Source organism: Limanda limanda, chromosome 18 (assembly GCF_963576545.1).
Source record: "Limanda limanda chromosome 18, fLimLim1.1, whole genome shotgun sequence".
Classification (NCBI taxonomy): Eukaryota; Metazoa; Chordata; class Actinopteri; order Pleuronectiformes; family Pleuronectidae; genus Limanda; species Limanda limanda.
The window spans coordinates 18,487,473-18,515,164 of record NC_083653.1 but is presented as its reverse complement, the minus strand read 5'-3'; the positions used below and the strand labels follow the sequence as shown (position 1 = coordinate 18,515,164).

General features: G+C 41.1%; 2 protein-coding genes across 3 annotated transcripts; one reads left to right on the top strand and one right to left on the bottom strand.

Moving 5' to 3' along the window:
- The first annotated feature begins 4,344 nt into the window (after positions 1-4,344).
- On the top strand, positions 4,345-10,211 carry pnocb (prepronociceptin b). The gene is made up of 2 exons (XM_061092093.1): positions 4,345-4,485; positions 9,585-10,211. Exons 1-2 carry the CDS (start codon positions 4,345-4,347, stop codon positions 10,209-10,211), a joined length of 768 nt encoding a protein of 255 aa, XP_060948076.1.
- A 2,060-nt stretch (positions 10,212-12,271) lies between these two features.
- znf395b (zinc finger protein 395b) lies at positions 12,272-23,861 on the bottom strand. 2 transcript variants are annotated; one of them, XM_061091363.1, is made up of 10 exons: positions 23,768-23,861; positions 21,253-21,431; positions 20,686-20,873; positions 20,488-20,600; positions 19,303-19,502; positions 19,014-19,114; positions 17,537-17,831; positions 14,933-15,028; positions 14,562-14,668; positions 12,272-13,147 (listed from the first exon to the last, which is right to left on the bottom strand). In XM_061091363.1, exons 2-10 carry the CDS (start codon positions 21,382-21,384, stop codon positions 13,036-13,038), a joined length of 1,344 nt encoding a protein of 447 aa, XP_060947346.1. In that variant the 5' UTR covers positions 21,385-21,431; positions 23,768-23,861; the 3' UTR covers positions 12,272-13,035. The 2 variants fall into 2 exon arrangements, with proteins under 2 accessions (XP_060947346.1, XP_060947347.1); XM_061091364.1 differs by lacking the exon at positions 23,768-23,861 and adding an exon at positions 22,887-22,939.
- Positions 23,862-27,692: the final 3,831 nt, after the last annotated feature.

Sequence of the window (27,692 nt, the reverse complement as noted above, 5' to 3'; positions counted from 1 at the left end):
GGCTGACACAGAAACTGACATCCCCTCACCTGCACTGTCCTGATGACAGCTACAGACCTCGCTACTAACAACATGAGCTCCCAACAAAATAACCCCATACATTGCTCTACATACATGTTCAGTGTAGTGAAGCCACAGCAGGCAGCGCTCTGGTTAATGGGGTAAATTACCAGGCTCTAAAGGGTTAAGTGTGCGGTGCTGTGTGGGGACACGAGCTGTGCAAACAGATGTGAGTGGGTATGTAATAAATAACCAATGAGCGACTGGAGACACATCAACCCATCCCATGTCAATGGGCTGATCAATGCAAATCATTACAACCAGCTCACTATCATACCCTCTATAAACATCTCCAGGCTGCAGACTGATGACAACGTAGCCCATTAACCTGTAATATCCTTGTCAATTGTTCCTTTCCGACTGTAATGGCTTCCGCTCATTGCAACTCATTCCCCGAGCATTCAGACAGATATAAATTGCTATTTATACACTTCATCAACTGTCGGCGGCAGCTCCACACGTCTCTGTTCGGCAAATCAACAGGCTAATTAAAGCCAATGAATGAATGAATGAATAAATCAACTGGCCATGGAATATTTGGTGATAGTTAAACATTTCCAGGATCAATTTAAATGAGCCATGGCCTTAAAAAGAATGAAGAATTGCACTCAGAGGCAGCTTTTTCTGATGTATGGTTGTCACAATAGAAAATACATTATTTATATTTCAGATTTAAAGTTTTGAAATGATGGGAAATAAAAATACAAACTTTACAAAGCCTGTTGTGGAAGCCTTAAAATGCTTTACCTCAGATGACCTGATACTGGCTCAATGTTGTTCAGCTAAAAGCCTGAATCACAATATTCACAAAACATCTGAATGTGTCAAAGTGAATAAATGGACGTTCGTTGCCCCAAAATAAATCTCTGAAAACATGAGATTGCAAAACATGGAGCATTAATCATAATGGCTCCAAAAGCATGTTTATATTAAAGCACATTATTAATGTGTGAAAGCCACATTTCTGTGATACTGGAGCGTATCCACGGGCCTACCACGCCATTACACGCTGCCAGCTCACTCATTTGTTCAACTTACGTAGTGAGGGCCACTTAAGGGAGAACATAACAATATCAAATGGGCTTAGTCAGCAGGCTAGCAAACGATCATGGTACAAAACATCTCAGTGAAGCAAACAAACATGTCCCCTTTAATGATTTCCAATAAAGCCATTTATATACTTTTCAATGGGCCAGAGTCACACTCGACTTGAACCATATGCTATTGACTGCGAGCGGTAATGTGCCAACGAGGGAATGGTCACAATGTGCCAGTTTTTCGCGTATTCATTTATTTTTCTACTCCAGTGCACCCGTCAGTACGACTCCCACTCCTTGTATGTTCAAAGATTTCTATTGACTTCCATCAAGTGTGACGTCCTCATTGTGGTTTTTATTGTTGTGTCGTTACCGAGCTGTGACTTCTGCCTATCGCCTCTGTCTTCATGAAACCTGTGTGAACATCGTGATGTGAATTCCACTTAGACCAAGAGTGAGTCAACAAGGCACTGAGAGAATTTTTTATCTGCAATCTGCTGTTGATAGCATATCGTGTAGTTTGGCAGCTCATCTCAACAGGTTCACAATCAAAAAGATTGAAAAATAATAAATATATTTGCTTTAGTAAATTATAACATTTCATAGACAAATGTAAACCATTCAAAATTAAAACAGCTTCAATAATAAACATGAGCAGTAGCATACAGTAACATGCAGTATGTTCACTACACAACGCCCCAACAGTGCTGATCCATCAGCTGCATACAAAGTGTAAAAGTCCCTCCTTTGTTTTATGGGTCCCATTATTCCATAATAATATCTCTGTAAGTTTCTTGTAAAGAACTTAGGGGCCTTTTGTCATTTGGTGCTAATCACAGGAACAATGGAGACAATGGTCTCATAGAGTTAAGCTGATTGGTTAATTCCAGTGACAGCTTCTTCAGAAATCAGCCGCTGGGAAATTTTACGGTCGATTTAACTCTGTGAACTATTGATAATTGCAGATACCGGTTCATATTATCTTTGCTCATCTGAAATGCTGTGCACGGTCATCTGTGAAGATTGGCAGTCTTCCAGGTCCTGGTATCTTCAGACGTTGAACACGTGGACATAGGCAACTGGACTTGCTTGTGAAGTAAGTCAACCAAGTCCAGTTGCCTACGTCCCCTTGTACAACGTCCGAAGACTCCAGGTTACACTGATTATTCGTTTATTATTTGGAAGTGTAGCTACTGAACACTGACCTTTTTTAGTTCCTTTCTAGTAACAGGTAGTGTTACCAAATGGGGAAACCTGGAACATAGTTTCCTGCATCAACTCCTCAGAGCAAGTCATTAAATCATCAATACAACTAACAGCAAAAACATAAACCAGATGAGTCTTTGAGACAAATGCTGCTCCTGGAATACAATATTATTTTCACCATGAATGGGAATGGCTATGTTCGTGCAAAACATTGTACTAGTGTATGCTGTTAGAGAAGGTTCTGTTGTGGAACTCTTTAAGGCTGCTATTATGGTATATTCTGAGCAGCAGAGATGTCGATGATGGTAAAGGAAGAATTCTCCGTGGACCCAGAATTTGCTTGCAAAGTGAAGTTTATTACAAAGAAGTTCTACAGGTCAGGACGAGCTCCAGAGACCCGGAGAAACCACGAGCCAAAAGTGAAGTCTGACCTGCAGGAGTCGAACACACATTATATAGAGAGGTTGCGACCCGAGGCAAAACAGCGTCCCACATGCCGTGGTTTAGAACGACATGACTACATGTGTCTGAGCGTATAATGTAAATGAAATTATGAATTCATAATTTAGTAAGGACATGCCTCGTGCTTCCTAAAGATGAAGACATGCTCTACACTCATCCATTAACAGGTCAGAGATTATTCCCTAGAGGGAGAGAACTAACAAGAAATACATCGAGGAATTTCTGAGAATCCGAAGACGAGGGCCGCATGCTTAAATCATGTGATTCTTATGCCCATGTTAAAGGGATCTATTAGCTGAATATACTACACTTCCATCAAACTTTCATTATATCAATACATGGTAAATGCTTTGTATTTATATAGGGACTTTCTAGTCTTGATGAAAACTCAAGGCTCTTTACTTTCTCTCCCACGCATTGCTCATACACTGCAGGCAGCCATCAGGGGCTATTAGGGGTTGAGAATCTGGACCATGATTATATTCATATTAATAATTGGAAGGTGGAATTTATAGTGAATTTCCACTCAAATCGACTGTCCTCTTCAGCTATACAGAGCATTAAAGCCTTGTTCTGCTAATTGTTTTACATTTATGTCCTGCAACGTCACTCTTCAGACACATCATATGTTTACCAGCACGAAACAGAAGCCAGACAAAGCAGGTGAACACTGTGCAGCATTTTGCTGCTAAGGAGCCAGGTGACCTTGGTCTCGGTTAAGACACCTTGGGGAGCCGCAGATAATGTGTCTGGCGTGGCGGCAGCCTATAAGCAGAAGCAATCTATGATGTTGTGAGTAGCTGTTTTTTCTTTGTTATCTCTGTTATTGGATGATACAGTGGTGGGTGACAGGATAGATGGGGTCAGGGAGTGGAGGTCAAGCAACAAACACTGTGCACCTGGCTCACAATCTGGATGCTGGAGCCAGAGGCACCAGCATCCTCTGGAGTTGATTCATTCCTCCAGTTTATCTTCCTTAAGCTCACACACACAAACACATATTTCTTACATGTCCAGATGTTCAGATCACAACATGTGTTTCAATTCAGCTCTCTTACACCAATGCTTCTGCCTTCTCACATTAGTTTTTCTCCTTTTCCTGTTTAAAATTGTTGCTTGTGGATTCTTGCTGCCACAGGCCAATACCCGTGTAATGGTTAAAGCTAATCTCTACAACCACAGATCAATTTTTACAAATCTCTCCTCTTGCTGTATGATTTCATCAGTGATTCTAGCCAGAGGCCTACAGTGGCCGCTTCCTGCCCACTGGAAAATGCCCATTTTTTTCCTTTTATTGCCTCAGGTTGTGCTCTCGCTCCGTGCCACCCACGCTGTCCATCTCCTGGTGTTGGCTGAACACTCTACCACCAACGCGTTGACTGACCGCCTGAATCCAGCTAATGATCCTTAAACATTGAGATTGACGCAATATTCCTGTCACTCTATCTGCTTTCTCCCTGTAGACTGGAACCAAGTCCCGTAGGCTTCATTTCTTAGATTCTCCCACTGTTGAACCCCGACTCCAGTTTTCTACCTGCTGGGCTTCTGTTTGCCGCTTCTTGTCTGGGTGTGCTGAGCGATGAAGATTCCTCTGTGGTGCCTGGTAGTGCTGCTGGCATGTCTCTTCACCCCTGGACGCAGTGACTGCCAGGGCCAATGTGCAGCCTGCAGTCTGCTCCTGCAGCAGCACCAACAGCTGCAACAAGCCTTCAACACCATGGTGAGTGAGTGTGTGCGTGTGTGTGTGTGTTTGTGTGTGTGTGTGTGTGTGTGTGTGGGTGTGTGTGTGTGTCTCACTGCTGAGTCGTCACGACCCACCGTTGATAAGAGCACCTGCTAAATGCCTTGTCAATGCTGGAGAGTGTGTGTCAGTGTGGGCTCAGATGCAATAAGCTTTCAACACCTTTATAGCAGTGCGACTGTGATTTTGTGAATAGGTTGTTTTCAAGCTGGATAAGAGCATCTATGTATTGTGTTGGGTTCAGCGGGATAGTGTTGTGTCCACTCTTTCCCCGGTTATGTATATAGGTTCAGACTAGTTGGAGGGCAATGTGATTTTGTATATTTCTCCTGCTTTTCTCCCAAAAGCTTTTACAAATTATTTTGGGGCACCATGGTAGTCTAATGGCCACAGAGTAAATCCAATCTGTGCACCTCTCGAGAAAATACTTTTCAATTTTTTAATTCTAAACTGAGGAAGAGAAAACATTAAAAGATCAAATTTAAACAAAAAAAGAGATACAATGGAAATGTTGGCTCCATTTCCCCCCCTGGAACCACAAAAATGTACTGTGGTACATAATGCATGTTGATCGCAGACTTATATTAGCAAACAGTTGAGGCTGTACAGAGGGGCTTTGAGCTAAATGCCAATGTCGTCAAGCTGATATGCAAACAGTTGTAATGCTAACACAGTGGTATCAGGTGTGATGCTAACACTGTTCACCATCTCGGTTAAGCCAAATAACAAGCTAACATTTGTTTACAAGACAAATTAAAACTGACCAGTTGATGTCGTAGAAGAAAGGTCTCTTCGTGCAAATCCATCTCATGAATGTTGAGATATTTTACTTAAAAGCTAAAATTAGAGCGAATAGTCAGAGGGGAGTTACATCCACTTGGGAACAATGAATGTTTGTTCATTATTCCACGACAACCAAATGTGTTGACTAGTTTTTAGTTGACTTGGCTCAAAGGCATTGATTATTATTCCTAAAGAGAAATTAATATAACCATAGACCGACTCAGCAACAGCCCTATGGGCTTGCTTGCTTGTTGCTGGCTATAGTATTCAGATTATTCACCTTATTCATAATAATACATTGTTTCTCTCAAATCAATTAAGATATTTAATGTACAATGCTACACTCCACCATTTTAGGTGTCTTTATGTCTTTTTATTTTCTTTTAATTTTTCGTTGAAATTGGACATAAAATGATATAAGACCACAAACAAATGAAGCTGCGACCCTTCTAGTAAGTCACATCTGTCTTAAGATGGTTATAAGAAGGTGGGGGGGAAATGTACACATTTGGTATTACCCTTAACGGCTTAAGGAATTTGAGCTAAGCAACATGAAAATTACAAGTATAGAGCTTTCTATGAGTTCCTCAACAGGTGACATGCGATAACTAGACATAAGTAGTTTTGTTTCTGCCTCATTCTGGGGAATATTTGCAGGTACATGTATCTGTGTGCGAAATGCTTCATGACCAACATGTAATATGAAGGAATTGCTCCCCGAATTCAAAATTTCAGCACAGCACACACAATCTCATTTCCAAACAGACCGAGACACATCAGTGGGTAAAAATAGTCCATGGGCGTCCATGAATAACTGCAGGACGGCTAATTTAGCTGATAATGATGCAGAGAAAGGCAGCTGGGACCTTTTGGGAAGTTGTAATAGAACTCTGTAATTGACTGCTGCTCAGTATCATCAGCCGCGGCTTACACCGGTGACTGACACATTTTATCAGCTCCTCATTGTGTTAGCCGCCTTCCCATTGAGCCACAGATGGAATCCACTGAGCAATTCCATTGTTGCCACTCTAGAGTGAAAGAGTGTGTGTGGAACCGCCGGTGTTTGCTATAATGTCAGGACCCATTGATTTTATTCATGCAAGGCTTACAGATTTTGTATATGTGAGCATGCATCCACACACGTACACAAATAAAGCACACCATCCTCTGACTACATTCACGACATAATGTTATTCTTGGATGATGTTTGGAAGTAAAGTCAGGTAAATTTTATTTATATTTCACCGTATCATAAAAAGATATCTCAGGGCATTTTTCATATAGATCAAGTCTTACCTCTAGTGCTCTTCCTAGTACTGAAAGTAAGAATACTATGATTTAGAATAGCCTCAATCAAGGTGCACCAAATTGTACACACTCATAGATAACAGTGTCCCTAGATCAGTGAATTATTCCCTGCAAAAACAACAAAATCATAAAATACACTTCCTTGCAGTATTAAAGACAGGGGGATGGGGGGGAGTTTGTGATCTGTGGGTAATGGGTTCTTCCCTGATCCATACTGCATCCTTTCATCAACTTTCCTTGAAATGCCTCCATGCTGTAAGTTCTGCATTGTATCAACATTGTCATTCCTGGTTTATTCTATATCTGCCCACATCATTATAAAATACATTAACAGTTGCTTGATAGATTCCAGTGGTAATCATTAACTCCCCTGATCAGTTAATATACAAATATAAAAGTGAGAAGTATTCCTGACCTCCACCAAACAACAAGCTCAAACTAATTCAAACCCTAACGTTTTATTTAAAGGCCAAACCCAAACTTCCTCTTTTCTATATAAAAAAATAGAGCTTTACAAGCAACTTTACTTTAGAGGATTTACATAACCTTTTTATGCTGTGGTCCTCATCAGTATATAAATACATGACTGCGTGTGAGTGCATACTTTCCTACACACACACACACACACACACACACGCACACCCATACACACACGTCTCCTCTCACTCATAAACTCCTTTAGATTGCTCCATTGATCGGACGTGGAGAATTCCCTAATGTGCTCATTTCATTTACGATGGATAATTAATTTCCGCTGATAAATTAGCAGCAGCGCTCCCTCTCCGCTCATCCCTTTGATGTGAGCAGGTTTTCCGATAACAATGCAATTTATCTTATTTGAGCGGGATTTAACGAGTAAATGGGATTTGCTTCTTACCTCAAACTAAAATCTCACTTATAGGGCTCCGGAGTTGAAGAAGGAGGGAAAATGAGAGGTATGGAGGCATACATTTGTATAGCGTGGCAAATGTCGCCTTCTTTTACACATATACAGTACTATGTCAGAGGAAAAAGAATGTATTGAAGTTCTTGCATTTGAGGGTACAAATGATAATATGTAATATATTTATCTGTGATGACTGACTGGAAATACACAGGGAAATACTACTATGTCCTTGCCTCCTTACCTCTATACTAATATGTCCCTACCTCATTACCTATATGAATATGTCCTTGCCTCTATACTAACATGTCCTTAACCCATTACCTCTATACCAATATGTTCCTACCTCATTACCTATATGAATATGTCCTTGCCTCTATACTAATATGTCCTTACCTCAATGCCTCTATACGAATATGTTCTTACCTCTTTACCTCCATACTAATATGTCCTTACCTCTATACTAATATGTCCTTACCTCAATGCCTCTATACGAATATGTCCTTACCTCTTTACCTCCATACTAATAAGTCCTTACCTCTATACTAATATGTCCTTACCTTCTTACCTCTAAACTAATATGTCCTTACCTCCTTACCTCTATATTAATATGTCCTTACCTCCTTACCTCTACACTAATATGTCCTTACCTCCTCACCTCCACAATAATATGTCCTTACCTCCTTACCTCCATACTAGTATGTTCTTAGATCCATACTATTACGTGCTTACCTCCATACCAAAATGTATAATCCTTATATGTCTTATAATAATCAAGTTGGGGCTCGTCAGTCAGTGTTCAGGCGTGAGGTGAAGCCGTCAGGTGTGATGATAATAAGAAAAGAAGGCCATTAAAGCTGCACTAAACTAATTTTCCAAAACACTACCAATCAATCAATATCAATTTAACAGCAAAGACATCATTCACCGCAAGTTCAAAGTTTTAAATCATATTTTCAAGGACCTAATTTACCTGCTATCCCTCAAACTGATTCGTAATTTCTTCCAATTTGGTGCTGTCAGTCATTTTGCCGAAGTGGATGTCAAATGTATCAAATGATGGACATTTCATATCGGCACAAAACCTTCTATATACGCTGAACACAGCAGGAACAAGTCCCATTAACTTCCATGACACACATGCCCTCCAGGTCAACAGACTTTATCAGCCCGGGTCTGGTTTAAAAAAAATAAAAGTGTGATTGAGCACCTTAACTTTTATGCTGACCGTGGGCAATATATACATTTGTATTATTAAACAGGCACTCCAATTCTTGATGCAGTCATATTTTATCCTTACATCTGGAACCACTGTGACTCAGTTGTTTCCTTTCCCTACCCATGGTGCGGAAGTATTTTTTAAAGTGTAATGGGTCAAATGACTTAAAGTAATGTAACAGGAGTCGTTCATTGTAATAAAGCCACAGAACATAATAAACTTTCATCATTAAGATTCCCTCTCGCTGTCAGTAGCGACCTTGTTCACAGCTGTAGCAGGCAGCTGGTGTCAGTAAAAACGTTTGCAACTAGATGCTGAACACAGTGGAGCCTTTAACAATACAGCTCCCAAGAGATGGTGAAGACCAAAACAAAGCTAAAAAGAGAATAAATGATTGACTCACGTTCATCAGGCTGACAGAAACATGACTCTAAAATGAAAGCTAATGCTAATGTTCTGTGTCCATAATCAGTCAAATCTGTATGTCAGTGGCCATAAAAAATTACTTATGCAGTGTTAAGCATCTACTACGTATTTAACCATCATTTTCATGTGGCTACCCGGCTGCTAACATGCAGCTACTAGCGTGAAACTATTAGAATCTGTATTTGTGGTGGTTAAATTTGTAAATATGATTTCTGATTAACTGTAACAATTAGGATGTTTTTTCAGTTTCCAATCAAACAGCATATCCATCCGTCTATCAATCCATCCGTCCATCCATTAATTTGCTACTTATCTCAGTTTGCTACTGTGTCAACATCACCCCAAGCAAACTCAACCTATGGGCAGGATTTAGAATTTCAAATTATTCCTTGGTTGAAATAATCCATTAACTGTCACATGCTCCTCATTAAGACATCACTCTCTCTTATCTGCCTGCAGATGTGTTTGTTGGAGTGTGAGGGTCACGTCTCCTCCTCGTTCACATGGGAGGTGTGCAAACGTGCTGTCAAGCTGTCACAGCATCCTCTGTTTCCTGAGGCGGGCGCTCTGTTCAAGAGAACAGGGGAGGAGCTGGAGTTGACCCCTCTTGACCTGAACTCTGACAGGGAGCTGCTGCAGGACGAGATACCACTGGAGCAGCGCAGTGTCCACTATGACTCATCCCTGCTGGAATCCTCTGAGGACGGCGAGGGCCTGCAGGGGTTGGGTCTCCGTCTGGTGGATGAAGAGATGAAGTTGAGGGAGGAGAGGAACGTGGAGAGCGACAGCCAGCTGGAGGTGGATGAGGATGAGGATGACAGCTCAGAGGCGGCCGTCACCTTATCCAAGCGCTTTGGTGGCTTTCAGAGAGGCCGCCACGGATACAGGAAGCTCGTTGGCTCACCCATAAGGCCCTTACAAAAGCGCTACGGCGGGTTCATAGGCGTCCGGAAATCTGCCCGCAAATGGAACAGTCAGAAGCGAGTGAACCAGCTGCTCAGACAGTACCTGGGCATGAGGAGCAGCCGCAGCGGCAGGTTCAACAGCGTCCCTGTAACTCGGGTCTGGAGGCAAAACAAACTGTGATGGGTTTCTGTTGCTCTCACAGGATCCGGGCCCCAGTTACCTCAACCAATCAATCATGTTTCCAGCAGCTCCCTCCAGTTTGAACTGTGACATCACCACCACCACCCTCATCATCATCATCAGAAGAAGAACAGACTTCGCCATCTCGCTCCACCTCTTTTTGTGTCTCTAAATAACGAGGAATGTTTTGCCCGTGGTGTCCTTCTTATTGAGCGTATTCACATCCTGTCAAATAAAAGAATAAGAGAAGTGCAATTGAATATATTTTTGTGTGTTTGTATAATAAAAGGGCCCAAATGAGATTGGAAAACTGGTTCGGTGCAAGGTTTATCAGATGTGACATTTTAAATCATGTTGAATGCACTTTCATGCATGTGTGGATGGGCCGTGTCTTTGCACTCTGTGGTTATGGGAACTATAAACTGATGTCCAGCTCACATTAAATGGACTTGTGTTTCAATATATAGGTTTTCCATTTTTAATATGGCAAGGGTTTACAATCTGGCACCAAACAAATCATGTTCAGCAGACTCAGATAGAAGCAGCAAATCAGAAAACTGGAGCTGGACCAGCTTAAGGCGGTTGTAAATATGGTCAGACAGTGAGATTGCTGCAGCACAAACTGTTATTTATGGTATGAGTCCAATATTCTGCTGAAGGAACTTAATTTATTGAAAACAATGGATGTAAAAAATAACACTGAACTCTGCATCCTATTAAAAAAAAAATCTGGCTGCCATTGTTTACTTCCAACATGTCGTTCTCCTGTTTCTGATTTTGGTCGTCAAGCCGAGGAGATGAGCTGTAGGTTCGCAGGCTTCCTGTCAGTGGAGCAATACTGACCTCTAGTGTTCGAGGGGCAAACATGTTCTTGGATAAATTTCTGTCAATGTCCTCAGTGATATTTTATTGAATCCTTTGGATTGGATAGACTCCCTCGTTCTACTGTTTGGGTGAAACCATAAATTATAACAAATGCAAAAATGAGGCTGATTCGTGGTTGATATATCAAATTTACCATCGAAGGAACTGTACAGACATTATTCAGGAGGGGAGGGGTGTTGAACTTTATGTTTTACTTTTTCTTTATTTTTAAATAGGAATACCCTTCCCTGTGTTAATTATATTTTATTTGGACCCTCCCCTTAAGGAAACAACAACATTCACAGACAAATAATACAAATAATTATTAATAAATATAAATTGCTACAATTTAGCTAACTGCTAATAATTGAAATAAAGAAAGCATTAGCAGAAGTTTGATCTCTTTTGTTTTGTAAAATTACGTGAAACTGGCAAATATTGGCACAAAAAACCAAATTCAATAGACAATTCCTGACTTCCCTTCTAATAATTTCCACAATGTCCCTAAGTTACTCTGTAATTATGGAAATGAAGGAGCAATAATTTAAATTTGGGAGGAAAAACAAACAAATTTCCAGTCAGTCCTCAAACATTCCTCCTCCTGGGGCTTTTTGACGAGCTCTTATTGTCACTTTGTTCTTGTAAACTTCCGGGGTCATTGGCTGTGCACTGCAGCGCAGGATGGGAAAGGTTCGTCTAAATGACAAGCACCATCTTAATGTACCATTTAACAACAGAGGAGCAGGATGAACTGTGCATGTCAACGATGATCATTATTATTCAGAAAAAGATTGTTTTCTGCTCGGGTGATTAAAAAAAAAAAATGGTCTTGTTCTGCCATCAAGATGTTTTTCCTCCACAAGCAAGTCACATCCATTCTTTTGCATCTTAATAGTGTTTACTTGTGTTGGATTAAGAGATGTAATAATGTATGTGTGTGTGTGGGTGAGTGCAGAGAGTGTGTGTGTGAGTGTGCGAGTGTGCACGTGCATGTATGCGCTGGCTCTCTGTCAAACTCCACATACAGAAACTGACTTTGTGAATACCGTGTACATTTCAGACCACATTTATAACATTGACCATTGTTCTGAGTCTTCATACAAAGTGTGTATAGAGAAAACTACAATAAAATAGTTTGCTATTTCTCTTGTGGACTGTCATGCAGAAGAAAAACAACAGAAGTTTCAAATTCTCAGTGCTTTTTAATGTGTTTGACAAGATATTTTCTTTTTTTTTCTTTTATTGCTATTACAAACTCGTTCTCCTAATGCTAGTTCCATTACCCCCTGACTCCATAGCTTCACGGGTAAAACCCATATATACAGTCTATGGTAAAACCTCACAACACTGGTTATGTGCCAACAACACGGGCAGGAAGGAAATCCATTTCATGGAAGGAGCTTGGTTGAGTCAAACCAAATGTAGCTTATTCCTGTGAGTTTATATACCAACAAAGTGCCAAAAAATTCGCCCAATACACGGGCTGAACAAGACAATTAAAAAAAATGTATAAAATACTTGTATGTAACTCAAAGCATACAATATAATGTACAGCATAACCACTGTGTAACCACTGGAAGAGAGGGTTGGAACGAAGAAAACAGCCGTAGTAGCGGCTAACAAGGTGGAGCTAAAGGGGGCAGTAATATGACCTTTGGATAAAGTACTGTACGCTTAGCACATCACATGGTCAAAGTCAGTCAACAGTTAGCGCCAGACTTCACGTCTCAGGATCAACTTACAAAGATACATAAAACTGGATTTGCATTCTTTTAGGAAACAAACAAAAGAGGCTGAAAGTAAAAAAAAAATCAGAAAACATGTAATAAAAGAAGAGTTGTTTTTCTCGATGGCTCTCAGGCCCGGATTTGTTTCCTCTTTGATAAAAGTCTCTCTTTCACTCATCCGTCCGTCCACCACTCTGTCTCTCACCCTCCCTCTTCATCAAGCAGATCCGTTTTTAGTCGGGGAAGCGCTGGCAGGCTTTTTTCCAGCGGCAGGCCGTGCACCACTGATCCTTCCGCTCCACTCCGTACACCTTGCGGCACTTTTTGGCCTCGCCGCGACCCTTCCTGCAGAGAGAGAGACACAAAGCGTGAGGCTGAGAGATCAGGAAAGGAAAGGGAACTAATCTTGATAAAAGAAGAAAGTGATAGAACATATACTGATAACAGACAAAGAGAGGGTCGAATCAATTTGTATATCCCCTGGTTGAGAGCATGAAAATGTGATTTTACACTCACAAAGAATGAAAAGCTGGAAGAAACAGAATAAAATGCGTGAATTCAAATAAATAAAGCTTCATTCGTAAAGCCTAATTTACATTCATTGTTAAAAATGATATGATACTTTTCTGATGATAAATCTATGAGGCCAGCGTCTCCTCATGACCAAACTTAAAACCTTAGAGAGAACAACTTACTAACTTACTCAAATCTTCATCTGATCAATCCCATTTTGAAAACAGGAGTAGGCAAGAAGGTTATAGTCTACGAGTCAGACTAATTATGTTTTTATGAAAACGTTAGTATCTGATGATAAAAAACAGCAAAATATCTTCATTAGCTACAACCATCTATATAATATTATTATACAATAAACTATGTTTTTCTATTTTTATCTATGATTAAGAGTAGAGTCGTTTCCTGAGTCGTTGTGGTTTCATAAACTGAAGCTAAATGCATTTATTAATGGGATGTATGTGAAGGAATTGTGAACATTAATGAGAGAATAAATATGCAAAACTTCAAATAATGTTTGAAATGCCCACTGACATCATAGAAATGAAAGTATCAATAAGACTTGAGTTTAGATTGTAGTGGTAGTATATATTTACATGATACCTTTAGGATTTTTACGTCTTTAAATCAGTCACAGGATGGGTTAACATATTTTATATTGATAGAATAATGAATCAAAATACTATTGGTGATCCCTTACCTGGTTGTCCGTTGTTTCTATTACTAGTTAGCAGAGGTGGAAAGCGAAGAAGTACAAATACTTTGTTACAGTACTCAGGTAGATTTTTCAGGTATCTGTACTGGCCTTGAGTATTTATTTTTGAGGAGTCACAACATGGAACAAACTAAAGTACCATCCCTGGCCTTCATTCAACGCATTGTGTACATTTCTTTCTGGACAGTTTTTCATGTTCACATATCTTTTCTTGCTTTTACCCTGTTTTAGTAAATTGTTTTATTGAGGTAAGAGTGGTTTAAGTTTTAGAACTATATTAATTCGACCTGAGTCTCTGTCTGCTTTGCACAGGTACAGCCAGATGAAAACTTTTATACATATACTTTGAGAACATTTTAGAGCCTGTACTTTGATACTTTTACATGAATAAAATAGGCTAAATCAGTACCTATACATTCAATTTAGTTGTTTTTAGCACACGTATCTGTACTTTTCTACTTGAGTAAAGAACTTGTGTACGTTAACCACCTCTGCTAGTTAACCATCACTCATCACTTTGTGTTGTGTCACCTGAAGGAGCAGTGAGTGCGGGAGGGCGACGCGCTCATCGGCTGCAGCCTGTTCTGTTGGAGCCACTGTTCCCCAACGCTCACAGACCGGCAGCGAGGTTTCACCATCTGAGGAGACACACCACCACATAGTCATACATATATCAGTGGGAGACTAGGTCACTATCTCTAATCTAACTGTATCAACAGTTAATCAGTTTTTTTTTTTTTTTACTATGAAACTTCTGGATTTAAAGAAAATCAAAAAGACTGGTCAGAAACAGACTGATAATTAGATGTTGCCATGGGAATATCAGAGAATTAAGTTAAAATAAATAAAATATTGGTTAAGGAAATTTAACACATAAAGCAGATTTATATCACTGGACTTACTGGAGTGTTACTGTGGCCAGAGACAGGGGCAATGGGCGTCCACCCCTGGCAGGCGGTGTTCCTGGGGGCCACAAGTACCTGGACGGGGCTGCAGGCCTGAATGGAACATGAAAAGGAGACAACACATGACTCTTAGTGTCTGCATGACCCTGAAAAGTATCTTTAAATAACTTTTTCACTTTAACAGTTATTGATGCTGCTGAAAATGACAGCGATGGCTGAACGTTGATGTTAAACCAACCCGGAAAAGGCTGAAAGATGCTAAAATGCGATATAGAGCAGAGGGAACCTGATGAATTTTTAATGAATAGGGATGATGTGGGTTTGTGTACGGGCGGCACATTGTTAATACAACAATATTTTGTTACATACATCTGTTCTGCACGATAAACCCATATCACACGGTTACAAATGATCAATTCATGGTTTGTGATTCCATCTGTCTGCTGTAGTAAATATTGTACACATCATATCTCTTCATGTTCACTCTGCCCTAGTTCTGCTCCCTGTGCAACCCTGAGCTCACTCAACACGGCACATGTCTTCACACCTAACACCCCCCCACACCACAGCGCAGACAGAGGTGGATGGAGAATATCTGTCGAAAGTACAATGTAATGTCCACAAAACAAAACACGATAAAGCTAGGTGCGCACTGTGTTAACCCTGGAAGTAACAGCGAGTCTGTCGAGAAATGTCAGAGGGCAAAAAAAATTGAGTTTCACACTGTGGCCAAGCCTTTCAAGCCAAAAGCCTGAAGCAGCCATGACACACACACACCAACAAGCAGAGGCGGTGACCCACAATTCAACCCAAACACATTTCTGCATGCATGAGGAAATATAAGACTTGAAATGTCTTATTTTCTCAAATCTGCACCGCACGACACAGATGTTATGTTCAATATATTAAAAAGATGTAAGAAATATGCATAATATACATACTACATGTAATTATATCATATATTTATGGTTTTATGTGTAGGATAAATTGGTCCTAAGTGTGCATGGATACATGTACATTGTGTCCTGACTGCTGTGAAAGCTCATGCAGTGTTATTCTGCCTTTTACCGGCTGCTTTCCCGTCTCCTTGGGGGAGCGAGCAGGCCGCCAGCTTCGTCTCTCACTGTCACAAAGCATCCATTTACATGCTCAGTGGTACAGGGTAAATGCAGGTCACCAGTTAAATGTGCTGCTTCGTGATGCATAAACAAAGTTGTAGCTCATTGGCCTGTTGGAGGGGTATCTGCATGGGGTGCGCTGGGTAGGGAGGACCTTCTGGAACGCCACCTCGGCCGTGTGACACCAGTCTCCCGCACAGAAACCCCCGTGAAAAGAAAATGAAACCCTTTTTTCTATTTCTTCTCTGTGTTGTTTTTGTTTTCATTTACAGCCTGATTTCATGGAAAATATGATTAAGTCTGGGTAATTGGAAACACTGGTGCTTGGGAGATAAATTCCAGCAGTCACACGCAAAAGGTCTACGCCGGACATTTAATAATTCATGCGAACAAGGACTGCACTGTCTCCTTTCATCTCTCTTAAAAAAAAAGTGTCAGTCCCAAAAAACATTCCCGAACCACATCTTCACGAGATCTTGAATTCGGGGGAGTAAACGTTTGTTAATTTAAATTTAATGTCAAATGACAGATTGAGGGTCTTTTCCGAACAGACTGAATACAACATCCAGACAGTGACAAAGCACAGGAAAACAAATTCATTCAAAGTGGGACAGATGAAACTATTTTAGGTGGGCGAGTGTCATTTGAGCTTTTCCAGCTGGTTGAACACATGTACATCCACCCACACACACACACTAACTAATCACCTGGGTCAGTCATATGAAACTGAAAGTAATAATAATGAAACTATTCTAATAATAATGGAATAATGAAAACTTGAAATTATGTTATTCTTAAATCTGTTCATCAAAACATAAGCCTTACCATTAGCTGAATAGTTTAGCATAAAATACTTTAAAAGTTAAATAATCAATTTGTCTAACAGCAGAAAACGGGTTTTGTTCATTTCCATGGTTCACCTTGTGGTTCTGAGGAGGTGATTGTGTGGCATTATTTCCTTTGGGCCTGAATCACATCAGGATGGCAACTAGAGTGTATCTTTACGAGAGTGCTATCAACCTTCTTGTCTAATCCTGAGCGAGACAGTGAATTAGCACATTTCCCCAATAATATTAAACAATTTATTTTATCCTATTATCGATTATCTGTCTGTCTGTATGTGGCTCGAAATATCTCGAGAACCAATCGTCTTATCAACTTCATACTTTGCGAGTGTTTTGTTCAGGGCCCAAGGAAGTGCAGTGGCCATGTGATACCTTCAATATTAATAACTCTTGTTCATAACAACTGATTCTCCAGTTCGGATTTCTGCGTACTGAGTCTAGCCTCACCGAACTCTGAATAAAGTTATTTAGTCTTTACTTTCCGCAGCTCAATGACTGCAGGTCTCTTGTACAATTCCAGAAAGAAAGATGCAACCAGCCTTCCCAGAGGCTAAACAAACAGCCCATTCAAAACAGAAACATCTGAAATTCCCCTAAAAGAAAACATTGGGTGATTGTAGCAATGCTGTGTTACCCACCTGATAGAGATGCTCGGAGTGGATCTGCCAGAAGCTGCTCGGTGCCGACTGGCTGAGGGGGCTGGGCCTGCTCGGGACCACCCCAGAGCTGGAGTTGGACCTGGGCCTGTGAGCCGGGGGGAACTGGAGCTCGGAGCACGGAGGAGAACCACAGGAGGCCCAGCTGAGATGAGGGGACGGGGTCTGGCCCACAGGCTGCTGGGAAGGAGGTGGAGCGGCGCTGGCATCCATGCTCTCACAGGAGATCTTGGTGTAGTAGAAGTCCTCCTCTCTCTGGGACTGATCCGATCCACTCCTGTGTGTGTGTGTGTGTGTGTGTGTGTGTGTGTGTGTGTGTGTGTGTGTGTGTGTGTGTGTGTGTGTGTGTGTGTGTGAGAGAGATGGGGACAGACCAATGGACAGAGACAGAAAGAGTGACTTGCTTGTCTGGGTGTGTTACTGAAAGTAGCACTTCACTGTGGCCCAGATATAAAATCTCAAAGATCTCTTCACTCTAACTAAGAGAGGTAAAAATTTCATTCCCTCTTGATTATTTAATGCTGCTTTCATGCTCAGGACATTCCGACAGCACTAAACTGTCTGGTTTCCACTTCACCCTCCACTACAATGGAGATGTGGCGAAACAATGTCAGCATGAAGCTGAAAACTTACAATGTTATAAAACAACATGTCCCCTGAGTGATCGCTTGATATGATTCCACAAACAATCTATTGATATATTTATTTAACTTTCCTTCTTTTTAATAAAGCTGTTAAATTATATCATATGACAGAAAAAAACAAAATATAGACTATAAGGAATAAATGTGGTATTTTGAAGATATAAAATATATATCTTCCTTGCATTGTGTAAACCCAAAGACAGATATTTGGTAGCCGTAGATTTCATAGCTATAATAAACAGGACACACACAGTTTTTAATGTGTACCAATAATTGGATAACTTCTGATCGGCTCTATCAAGAAGGTTGGGTTTTCATCTGGGTTTTTTTGTTAACAGGATTACAAAAAATCGACTGGACAGATTTCCACAAAACTTGTGGAGGAATGCAATCTGGGTCACAAAAGAAGTCATCATTCAATTTTTAGTGCTGAACCAGATCTAGGGGCGGATCCAGGATTTTTGCTCACTTCCCTTAACAATATAAGGTTTTCTTTGGTTTGTGTTTGCAATTTGATGCAGAGCCAAATACAAATCCAGATCTGGTGAATTTAAATTTCCTTGTTTTCTCCTTTTAGTTAATAATGGTAAAATGTCTTAATAATTCTATATTAAAGAGGGACTGTGGTTCAATTATCAGTTCAATTATAAGCTTAGCCTGTTTAGCGGCCTGGAGAAATGACTGTAAGTATATAGAAAGTTATATTGTGATATTTACACCTAAAACAATTGCAACACTAGTATAAACCCATTCATGCAAAATTTTTTGTATGTTTACATATCCTTAAGAAGCATGAAACAAAGACGACAGCTCACCCCAGATGCAGCACCCGGATGTGTCGCTTTATTCCGACTGAAGACGTGAGCACCTTGCCACAACTGGGCCACAGACACTTGTACACACCTTGGAAAGAGCTCTGTGTGACGGAGAGAACAGGGCAGAAGTTTAGTACAGGAGCGAAACAGAGAAAGCAGAAAGCAGCATCAGTCAATGAAGACATTACAGCTGACTAGCTTTGCTGCTTGGAGGGGCAACAGCTTCCACCGTCTGGTGCTACAAGCTAGTCAGTAAAAACTTTTTAAGGAAACATGTACTGATGGGCACCTTTGGCTTTTTGGCGTTAAGCTCCTCTCCTTGCTCCAGCTCCATGTGCAGGCCTTCGTCCGGGCTGCTCTCCATCTCTGTGACAAACGGCGACGGGGTGGGGCTGGAGTTGCCGTGGTCCCAGCTCCAGTAGCCGCTGCTGCCGCTGTCAGAGAGCTCGCCGCCGCCACACTCCATGTCCGCAGACGATGACGAGCCAGCTGGAAGACGGGATTCACCGATAGTTGTTTTTTAAATTGACTCTTGTCCTGTTTGCCTTTTTCTCTCAATATTGTTAAAATATAATCATGCTGCTATTTCCCCCTGATAGGAAACTTAGCAAGGAGTTGGTGATGCTGGGTCACACACAAACTCACCCACTGGAGTTGAGCTGCGATAATATACCTTATAGTTTAGATTCAAACATTCCCTGTTACTTTGTGATGGAAATAGCGCCCGTGCATTGGGGACTGCTCTCTGCCCATCCTAAAGAGAACAGCAGGTGTTCCACACCGGTGCCAGAGCCTGTGATGTTTTCTATTTTCTGAGACCATCACTTTAGCCTCTTTTTACTGCCTTAATGCTCCGTTCCTTATCACCTCTCCGAAAAAATTTAATAATATCTTCCCTTTGCAAATTATCTATTTTTAATAGAGTTAAAGGAGGAATGTTATTGTAATTACATGTGGATAGAACTGTAATGATTGATTAAATATAGATTTTTGACCGACTTGGCAATAAGAGCTTCTGACTACTCAATAAAAAAAGAGACTACAGAAGACTGAAAATGAGATTCTAACAGGAGACCCTTAATACATGGGTTTAATTTGAAACTTCAGCCTTATAGATCGGTACTTAATCATTTTCAAAATATTCATAGATAGGCATTAAAGTGATCAACTTTTATGATTAGGAAAACTTTGACTAGTAAGACGACTGACCACTTCCTGAAATGAATATACGCATCAATAAGTTTTAAACCATTAAAACTGCAGATTTAATGTTAAAAATATATTTATAATGACTATAAACATTTACAACTACTCTCTCTGAGGTTAATTAGGAATAATTTTGTTAAAAGGATCTATAAAGCAGTGGTAAATGTTGGTTTAACCATAAATTAACCCATTAATCACAACTTATACGCTCTTTGTAATGGATGTTACGTGGTACTGAAAACAGCAGAGACAGCGGGAGGAGACATACCTGGTCCAGGATCCATCGGTGGAGGACTCTGGACCGCAGGGCTGCAGGACAAGCTGGTCAGAACCATGGCGGCCATGATCTCGTCCATCTCCACTGACTCTGGGCTGCGGAAGCTGGAGACAACAAACAACATAAACACCATTAGACTGAAGTGATCTTATCCACACACACACTCCTAAACTGTGAACACCCCCTCACCTGTAAGGTGCCTCTCTAGGAGACGACAAGTTCTTCAGTTGCGTTGTGTGTCCAACAGTTTGAAGGGGAGTGGTCTGGTTGCTCCAGCCTCGTTCACCCTCCCTCTGCAGGTGGGCTGATGTTTTGTTCTTGTGATGGCCGCGCTCTATGAACGCTTTCTCCGCCTGGACACAGCTCTGTGTGCTTATCTATAAACGGAAGAAGTAAAATAATGAGCCTCTGGTCAAAATTAGCTAAATGTATGTTTTTGGTGCCTTGCTCTGGGTTCACTTCAGCAGGGGCCTTAGAGCCAGTAGATCAGTGGAGGTTGACGTGCACAGACACAATTAAAACACTTAAAAAATACAAAAATAGTCCCAGTCGATCTGTGGAGTCCTGCCTGGCGACAGCACAATCTGCTATTGAATCAAGATGAGAAAGAAGTGGCTGCCAACCTCCAATGACCAGTGGAAGGTGTATACACAAGTTTTTAATAAATGAATCAGTACATTAATGAATAGATGGAAGGCTACATTTAACAAATACATGTTGGGTGAATAGCAGACTCGTCCCTCTCGGTCATCTCACCAGAGTCTGCCGCATGCCAGGCCCGGTGATGTTGCGTGCTGTCGTCGAGATGCCGGCCTGTGGCCCCGGCAGACGTGATGCTGTCCCTGCTGTGCCTGCTCCAGCTCCAAACTCAGGTCCCATAGCTGCCATGGTGCTGCTGCACACAGTGAGGGGACTCAGCACAGTGTCACACCTCCCTGAGGGAAGCACAGCGAGGATATCATTAGGACCTAACCAATCCAGACTGTCCTTTTTGCGACAATGGAATGTTCCCAAGATGGCCCACGAAGGGGAGACCCCGGCGATTTTGGTAGTTGAGCTTTTATCAAATTAAAATAAAAACAACCAACGACAAGTTATCTTGCATTTAGCCTCTGGTATGTACCTACATTTCCCACAATGCAATTTAACGGTGTCTGTCCGACTCTTTCTGCAGCCTAAACACTTACTCAGCAAACTTCACAAACAAAGTTCAACACACGCTTCCTGTTAAAAATAAAAGTTTTAAGCTAAAACCGGGATAAACCTAAAAATATCATTGAGATTAGTTAAAATAAACCCTGATGACATCATCTGGGTTGTTCTCACAGTATTCATGTTGAGTCACCTGACCTTCATTTGGGAAAATCAACTCATAACTGTCTTAAGTAAAGTTAATTTTACAAAGTTAACTGGTAATTTATATAGAGAGAATATTCCTTGAATATACATTGGCATCAAATGAATCCAATGCTTGCTAGGATGTATAAATATGTTTATATGTTCATTCTTTCACTCGCTGCATGTGACATCCCTCTGTGTGACACACAAACACCACACAGGAGATTTACTGCAGGAATCTGAAGTGAGCTCCACCAGTGTGGATTTAAACTGAGGCTGTAGTTCTGACGATCCTCCTCTGTTCAGGCTGATAACGTGTCCCGCAGACGTAATCTGACGTTTGGGTGGATTCACTGTGGCCTGTCACCCACAGAGGTAAAATGGGGGCAAGGCTGCTTTCAGGGCGCGTGGGAATAATCCTGATGAAATTGCGCAGCAGGGATTTTCTAGCTTTCACCGCCCACGTGAAGTAAAAAAAGGCTGTCGGTCCCATTTAAGAGATGTTCCAGAAGAATCGTCTCTGCTCTGATCAGCTGATTCAAACTGAATCTGCATGATCAAATGAGTCACATGAACTGAATGATTACATTCGAGTTCACATTACAGCAAAACAAACACTTTCACTTTCAACAAAAAATTGAGGGGGTTGGAGGGAGGCAAAAATACAAACAAAAACGTTTAGTGGTCAGATTCTCAAATTTGAGGAAAGCTTTTAATTTGTTATGGACACTTTCTAGACTGGTATTAGGGTAAAAAACATTTTTGTGAGAGGCACTTTTTTATTTTTTCAGAAGAAAATAGATAGATAGATAGATAGATAGATAGATAGATAGATAGATAGATAGATAGATAGATAGATAGATAGATAGATAGATAGATAGATAGAAAATATTCTGTATTCTCCTAATTATTGTTAACAACATTACAAAAATAAAATATAATCTTAATTTATCTCAAAACAACAGCACACAAAATATGCTGATGTGTCACACGAATCAGGACTAAACACACAAAATGCATAAGGTATTATCAAAGTAAATAACTTGTATTACTGGAGTCAAATGGGAGTCCAGTGCCCAATTCTCGACGCGCCTACTTCTTGAGGTGTAATCTCCGACTCTCTCCTGCTAACGTGAACGCAGCGCAAAACCAGATTTACCCACCTCTCCACCAATCGGCGGCTCGGATCGGTAGTAAACAAGCGGCGCGGAGTGGGCGGGGCGCCACCGCCGATTGGCCGAGCCCTTATTTTTCAAGTACACACCTCCCTCCCGACAACGTGTTCGGGCACGAGTCTAGCCGGGAGGGAGCGAGCCGGCCGAGGGGGGGTGTGGGTGGGGGGGGGGAGCTGCAGAAAACAAGCCGATGTTTACACCGCGGTCCAACGACACACACGACGGATCGAGCATGAAAACACAAGCAGGAAAACCCACTGTAGAGGGATCACACAGCGGGGACACAAGCTTTACAGATACGAGTCACAACAACGATAACGTCATCCACCCACTGCCGGAGCCGAGCTGCAGAACAGAGACCGTCACGTCCACACGTCTGTGCACGGACACACACGCATTTCAACACAAGGTGATAACATGGATTTCAGTCCTTATAAATAAAAGCGCGTGCACAGTGGATTGTTTCTTACACGCAGGTGAAGCCGGGCACGCGCCTTCAGATCCATCTATAACCCTTGTTGTTTATGTGTAAATTCATAGTGGTAATAATATAACTATGGATGGGTCAGTGCTGATGGAGTCTGTCAGTGATCTCCACCCGGCAACGCAGATAGAGACCAGAAGGAACACCCCCCCTCCTCCCTCCCCCTTCAGCTGAAGGAAAACAACATTTCTCTCCCTGCACACACACACACATGCACACGCTAAGCACAACAACAACAAAACAAGCAACCTGCGTTTTTTCTCCTGTGACTCACTCGATCGGCGGAGACCTCCTCCTCCCTGCTCCTGTCCCGTCCGAGCTGAGGCTCTGTCCCGTCCCGCCGCTCCGCTCCGCTCGCCGGCTCCTCAGTCTGCCGCCGGGTGGGGGGGGAAGAAGAAGGGGGTTGGTCGCTGGGTCGGTTACGCGCTTACGTGTGTCTGCTCGCTGGACCAATGCCGGGGGTGACAGCTGGGCAGAGCAGCGAGCGCGCACGGATATCAGGCTGCAGCGCGTCCGCCGTGCGCAAGAGGATGATGTAGGTGAAAGGTTACCAGAGCAGCAGCAGCAGCAACAGCATCCTCTGTATATGTCTGTCTGTCTGCATCTGTCTGTCTGCATCTGTCTGTCTGTATCTGTCTGTCTGTCTGTCTGTTACTCACATCTGCATGATTATTCATCCGAGTCACGAGGACATCAGAAGGTGTTGTGGTTGCTTTTGAGATAACATAAACACATATTGTTTTCTATATTGTTTAATTCACATGTCAATCAATGCTAATTAGTGGAATAATATGCAGTATGTGTAATACTACATCACCGTACTATACTCTTTTAAAACTCTTTTAAAAGCTAATTTTTATAAAACTGATTTGAATTGTGTTTATTTTGTTACTTTATTTAACCCGTTGTTCTGCTTCAACTTATACTATTTCTGAGTGAAGACCTTTAACATGTTTTTTGAAAAGTGCCATGAAAATTAACTTTATTATTATCATATGTTTTTTTTTGTTTTTCTTTTCACGTTATCACACAAACTACAATGACACTAAGGAGCACATGCAGTGATGCAAACCTGCAAAAGTTGTTCATTAGCTGCTACGTCATGATGATGGATATTATGAACAACTGAATAAGAGTTGTTGTTTATGTAAAGACACATTATAAACATTATTATAGGAACAAATTGCCAAAACTCAAATGAGAAAATATGCACTTATGTAATAGATAGTAATATGTAATTGAAATAAAAGTAACAATATGACTAAGCAAAGCATGGGACTAGGATACTAGGATATCCCCATGCTAGGATACAAGCATGGGACTAGGATAGGGACTAGAAGCATGCTCCGGCCTTTAGGTATAAAGAGTATTTGCAGCGTATTTTCATTGTTGAATTAAGCACTTCTGGTCTTTATATTATCCAACAGCTTCTGAGAAGTTATCATTATTATTTTTTTGTTGATCAATTTAGAAGTAGCAATACCTTTGCTGGAGCCTTAACCTTTCGCTTAGAGTCGTTTAATTTCAAAATTTCAATTTGTTCAATTGCAGACCTCCACCAAGTAAAGGCCCAACAGTCCCCTTATGGAACCACATTAAAATTCACTGGATTCAGATTTTTATCAAACTGCACACTCTCATAAATGTGACTCCCCTAAACACGTCTTTTACCAAGATCCATAAATCATTCTGTGAGAAATCAAGGTTGAAATCAGTTCCAGCCCCTGATCTAGATCTGCACAAACATTTTTATGGGGTCTTCCTTGGGGCATGACCCATCCCTCCACAAAATTTATTGGAAATTGGTTGAGTAGTTTTTGCATAATCATACTCAGTAACAAACAAATGCAGGCAAAAACATAACCTTGGTGGAGGTAACACATATCAATGCAAATATACTGTTTAATATGCATTATAGATGTAATAGCATCAAACCACAGTTTTATAAATCTTATCTGAACCTGAATAATAATCTGAGACAGGAACATAAACTGTAAATTTATTACAAAAATAAAATGCAGATCAGTGATTGGACCCATTCAGGCTCCATTTATTGTTATGATCAAATGCAAATAACTCTAATAAAACTGCTCATTCCACAGCAACCCCCCACATCACATGCAACATTACCCACACTGAGATGAAAGACGACTTTTATGTGTGTGTTTCACAGACGGATTAGTGTTGACTGTCTGCACCCTTTCCACCAGACATCCAGTCAGCAGGGATTTTAGGGTCTGAGCCCCGACACAGTCACAGAGAGGGAGAGGGAGAGAGGGACACACACACACACACACACACACACACACACACACACACACACACACACACACACACACACACACACACACACACACACACACACACACAGAAACTCAATCCTAGTCCCAATCTTGTTCCTAAAGCAGACCAAATTCCTGCCCTCTCTTCTTCCTTTACTGATGACATGTCATGTGACCCGGACAACCCAACTGCCCGGACTGGTTCGACAGATTGAGATTGATGCCATGAACAGATAAGGGATTTACATAGCAGGAGGTAAACCTTTATAGAAAATAGAATGCAGTTGTTTTTAGAAGGACGATAGGTGTCGTTGTGCAATAGGAATAATGATTTAAAGGGCAATGGTCTGTGGGTAAAGCTTCGACAGCCTGGGTTTTAGGTCATTATAACATTAGATATCCTCCATTTGAAACCCCTGCATCTTCTCTTAAGCCCCTCTACCGCTAGTCAAAAAACCCACCAACATCTGGCTTTCGTCTGCATGGGAATGGATAAAGTCGGCATTCACTCCTGTGTCAAATGACACAGGTTTTAATCAGTTCTGGCTCCGATCAGCAGTGATGGAATCATGACACTCAGGTTAATGCAATCATTTTGAGCATTTGTTTTATAAAAAAAGACTAGCTACAAAAAAGGAAAAACCCTCTTCTTGCAATGGGAAAGGAGTCAAAAGCCTTTTTAGCAGGTTCCCATGCATTCAAGAACCTGCATGTACCTGCTGTTTTAGTTGAAACATAGTTTTTAAACAACACTTGGAGTTTAGAACCAAATCAGCAAATGATAATTCTAGCATTTGCTAACTAGCAGGGGCGTCGTTAGGCCTGTTTTAGGGGGGCTGAAGCCCCCTAAAATGTTCTTCAGCCCCCCCAAATAATTATTGGGATTTAAAAAAAAATAATAATAATTTTTTTTTTTTTTAATTAAACTTTTGTTTTACACATGGACAAGTTATTTATAACTCTAACATGCTACATATGTAAGTGCGTTTCTGGTTTGTATGTTTTCTCTCCCTTCAAATTACAATCCAATAGCCTCTCATCATACTTAACAATGAAAAGACCGGGCACTAGGACCTTGGGGAGTCTGCATCGCTGCTGCGCTGGCTTTCTGCCAACGTCTCTCATCAAGACAGCAGGATTACAGCCAAGGAGTTTAGCTCATAGTTAATGACGCATGGAGTGAAATTGTAAGTACAGGTAGTTACAGAATGTGGCTATCTGTAGTTGTGAACGATTGTTACCTGCTTAAATTTAGGTTTACTTGAGGCAAATGAAAGGGAATATTGTAATGAGTTATGTTAACACTAAGCTAGCTAGCTAGCTATTTTGTTAGAAATTGTCTCCAGTGAGCAAGAGTGTGAGCGAGCAAATTTGAAATGTAAGAAATAACTATCGACAGCTCTCTATTCTATCTTATTCCCTTCTGCTCATACCAAACAAATAAACAACTCAGAAGTTGACACTGGCAGGTCCATTCTCCATCCATTGTGTGTGGTTCCTTTAAGAATTAGGATTTGGGAGTGACGCGGATATGAAAACTAGTATATCCGTCTTTCCTTTACAAGCAGGAAAATTATTTCTCTCTATTTGAGAAAAGTTCATATTTGTGTTGTCAAGTTTCACAATGACCCTAAAATTCTGTCTCTTCTGTTATCTTATACTGAATGAATGCAAGCAAAGATACAGAGAAAAATCTCACTCTTTCTGATTGAACCAATCTATGAACTGTCTGAAACAATGGATATCCTCAGCCCCAAATGAACCCAAAAAAAATTGGCGCGCTGCGCGCGCTAACATTCAGCTTCCTTAGGGGCTAAGCCCCCCCTTTCTTTCAATCCTAGAAACGCCCCTGCTAACTAGCATTAGACACACAGAATAGCTGGTTCTGATCAGATGATCCACATATTTGGTCATGAA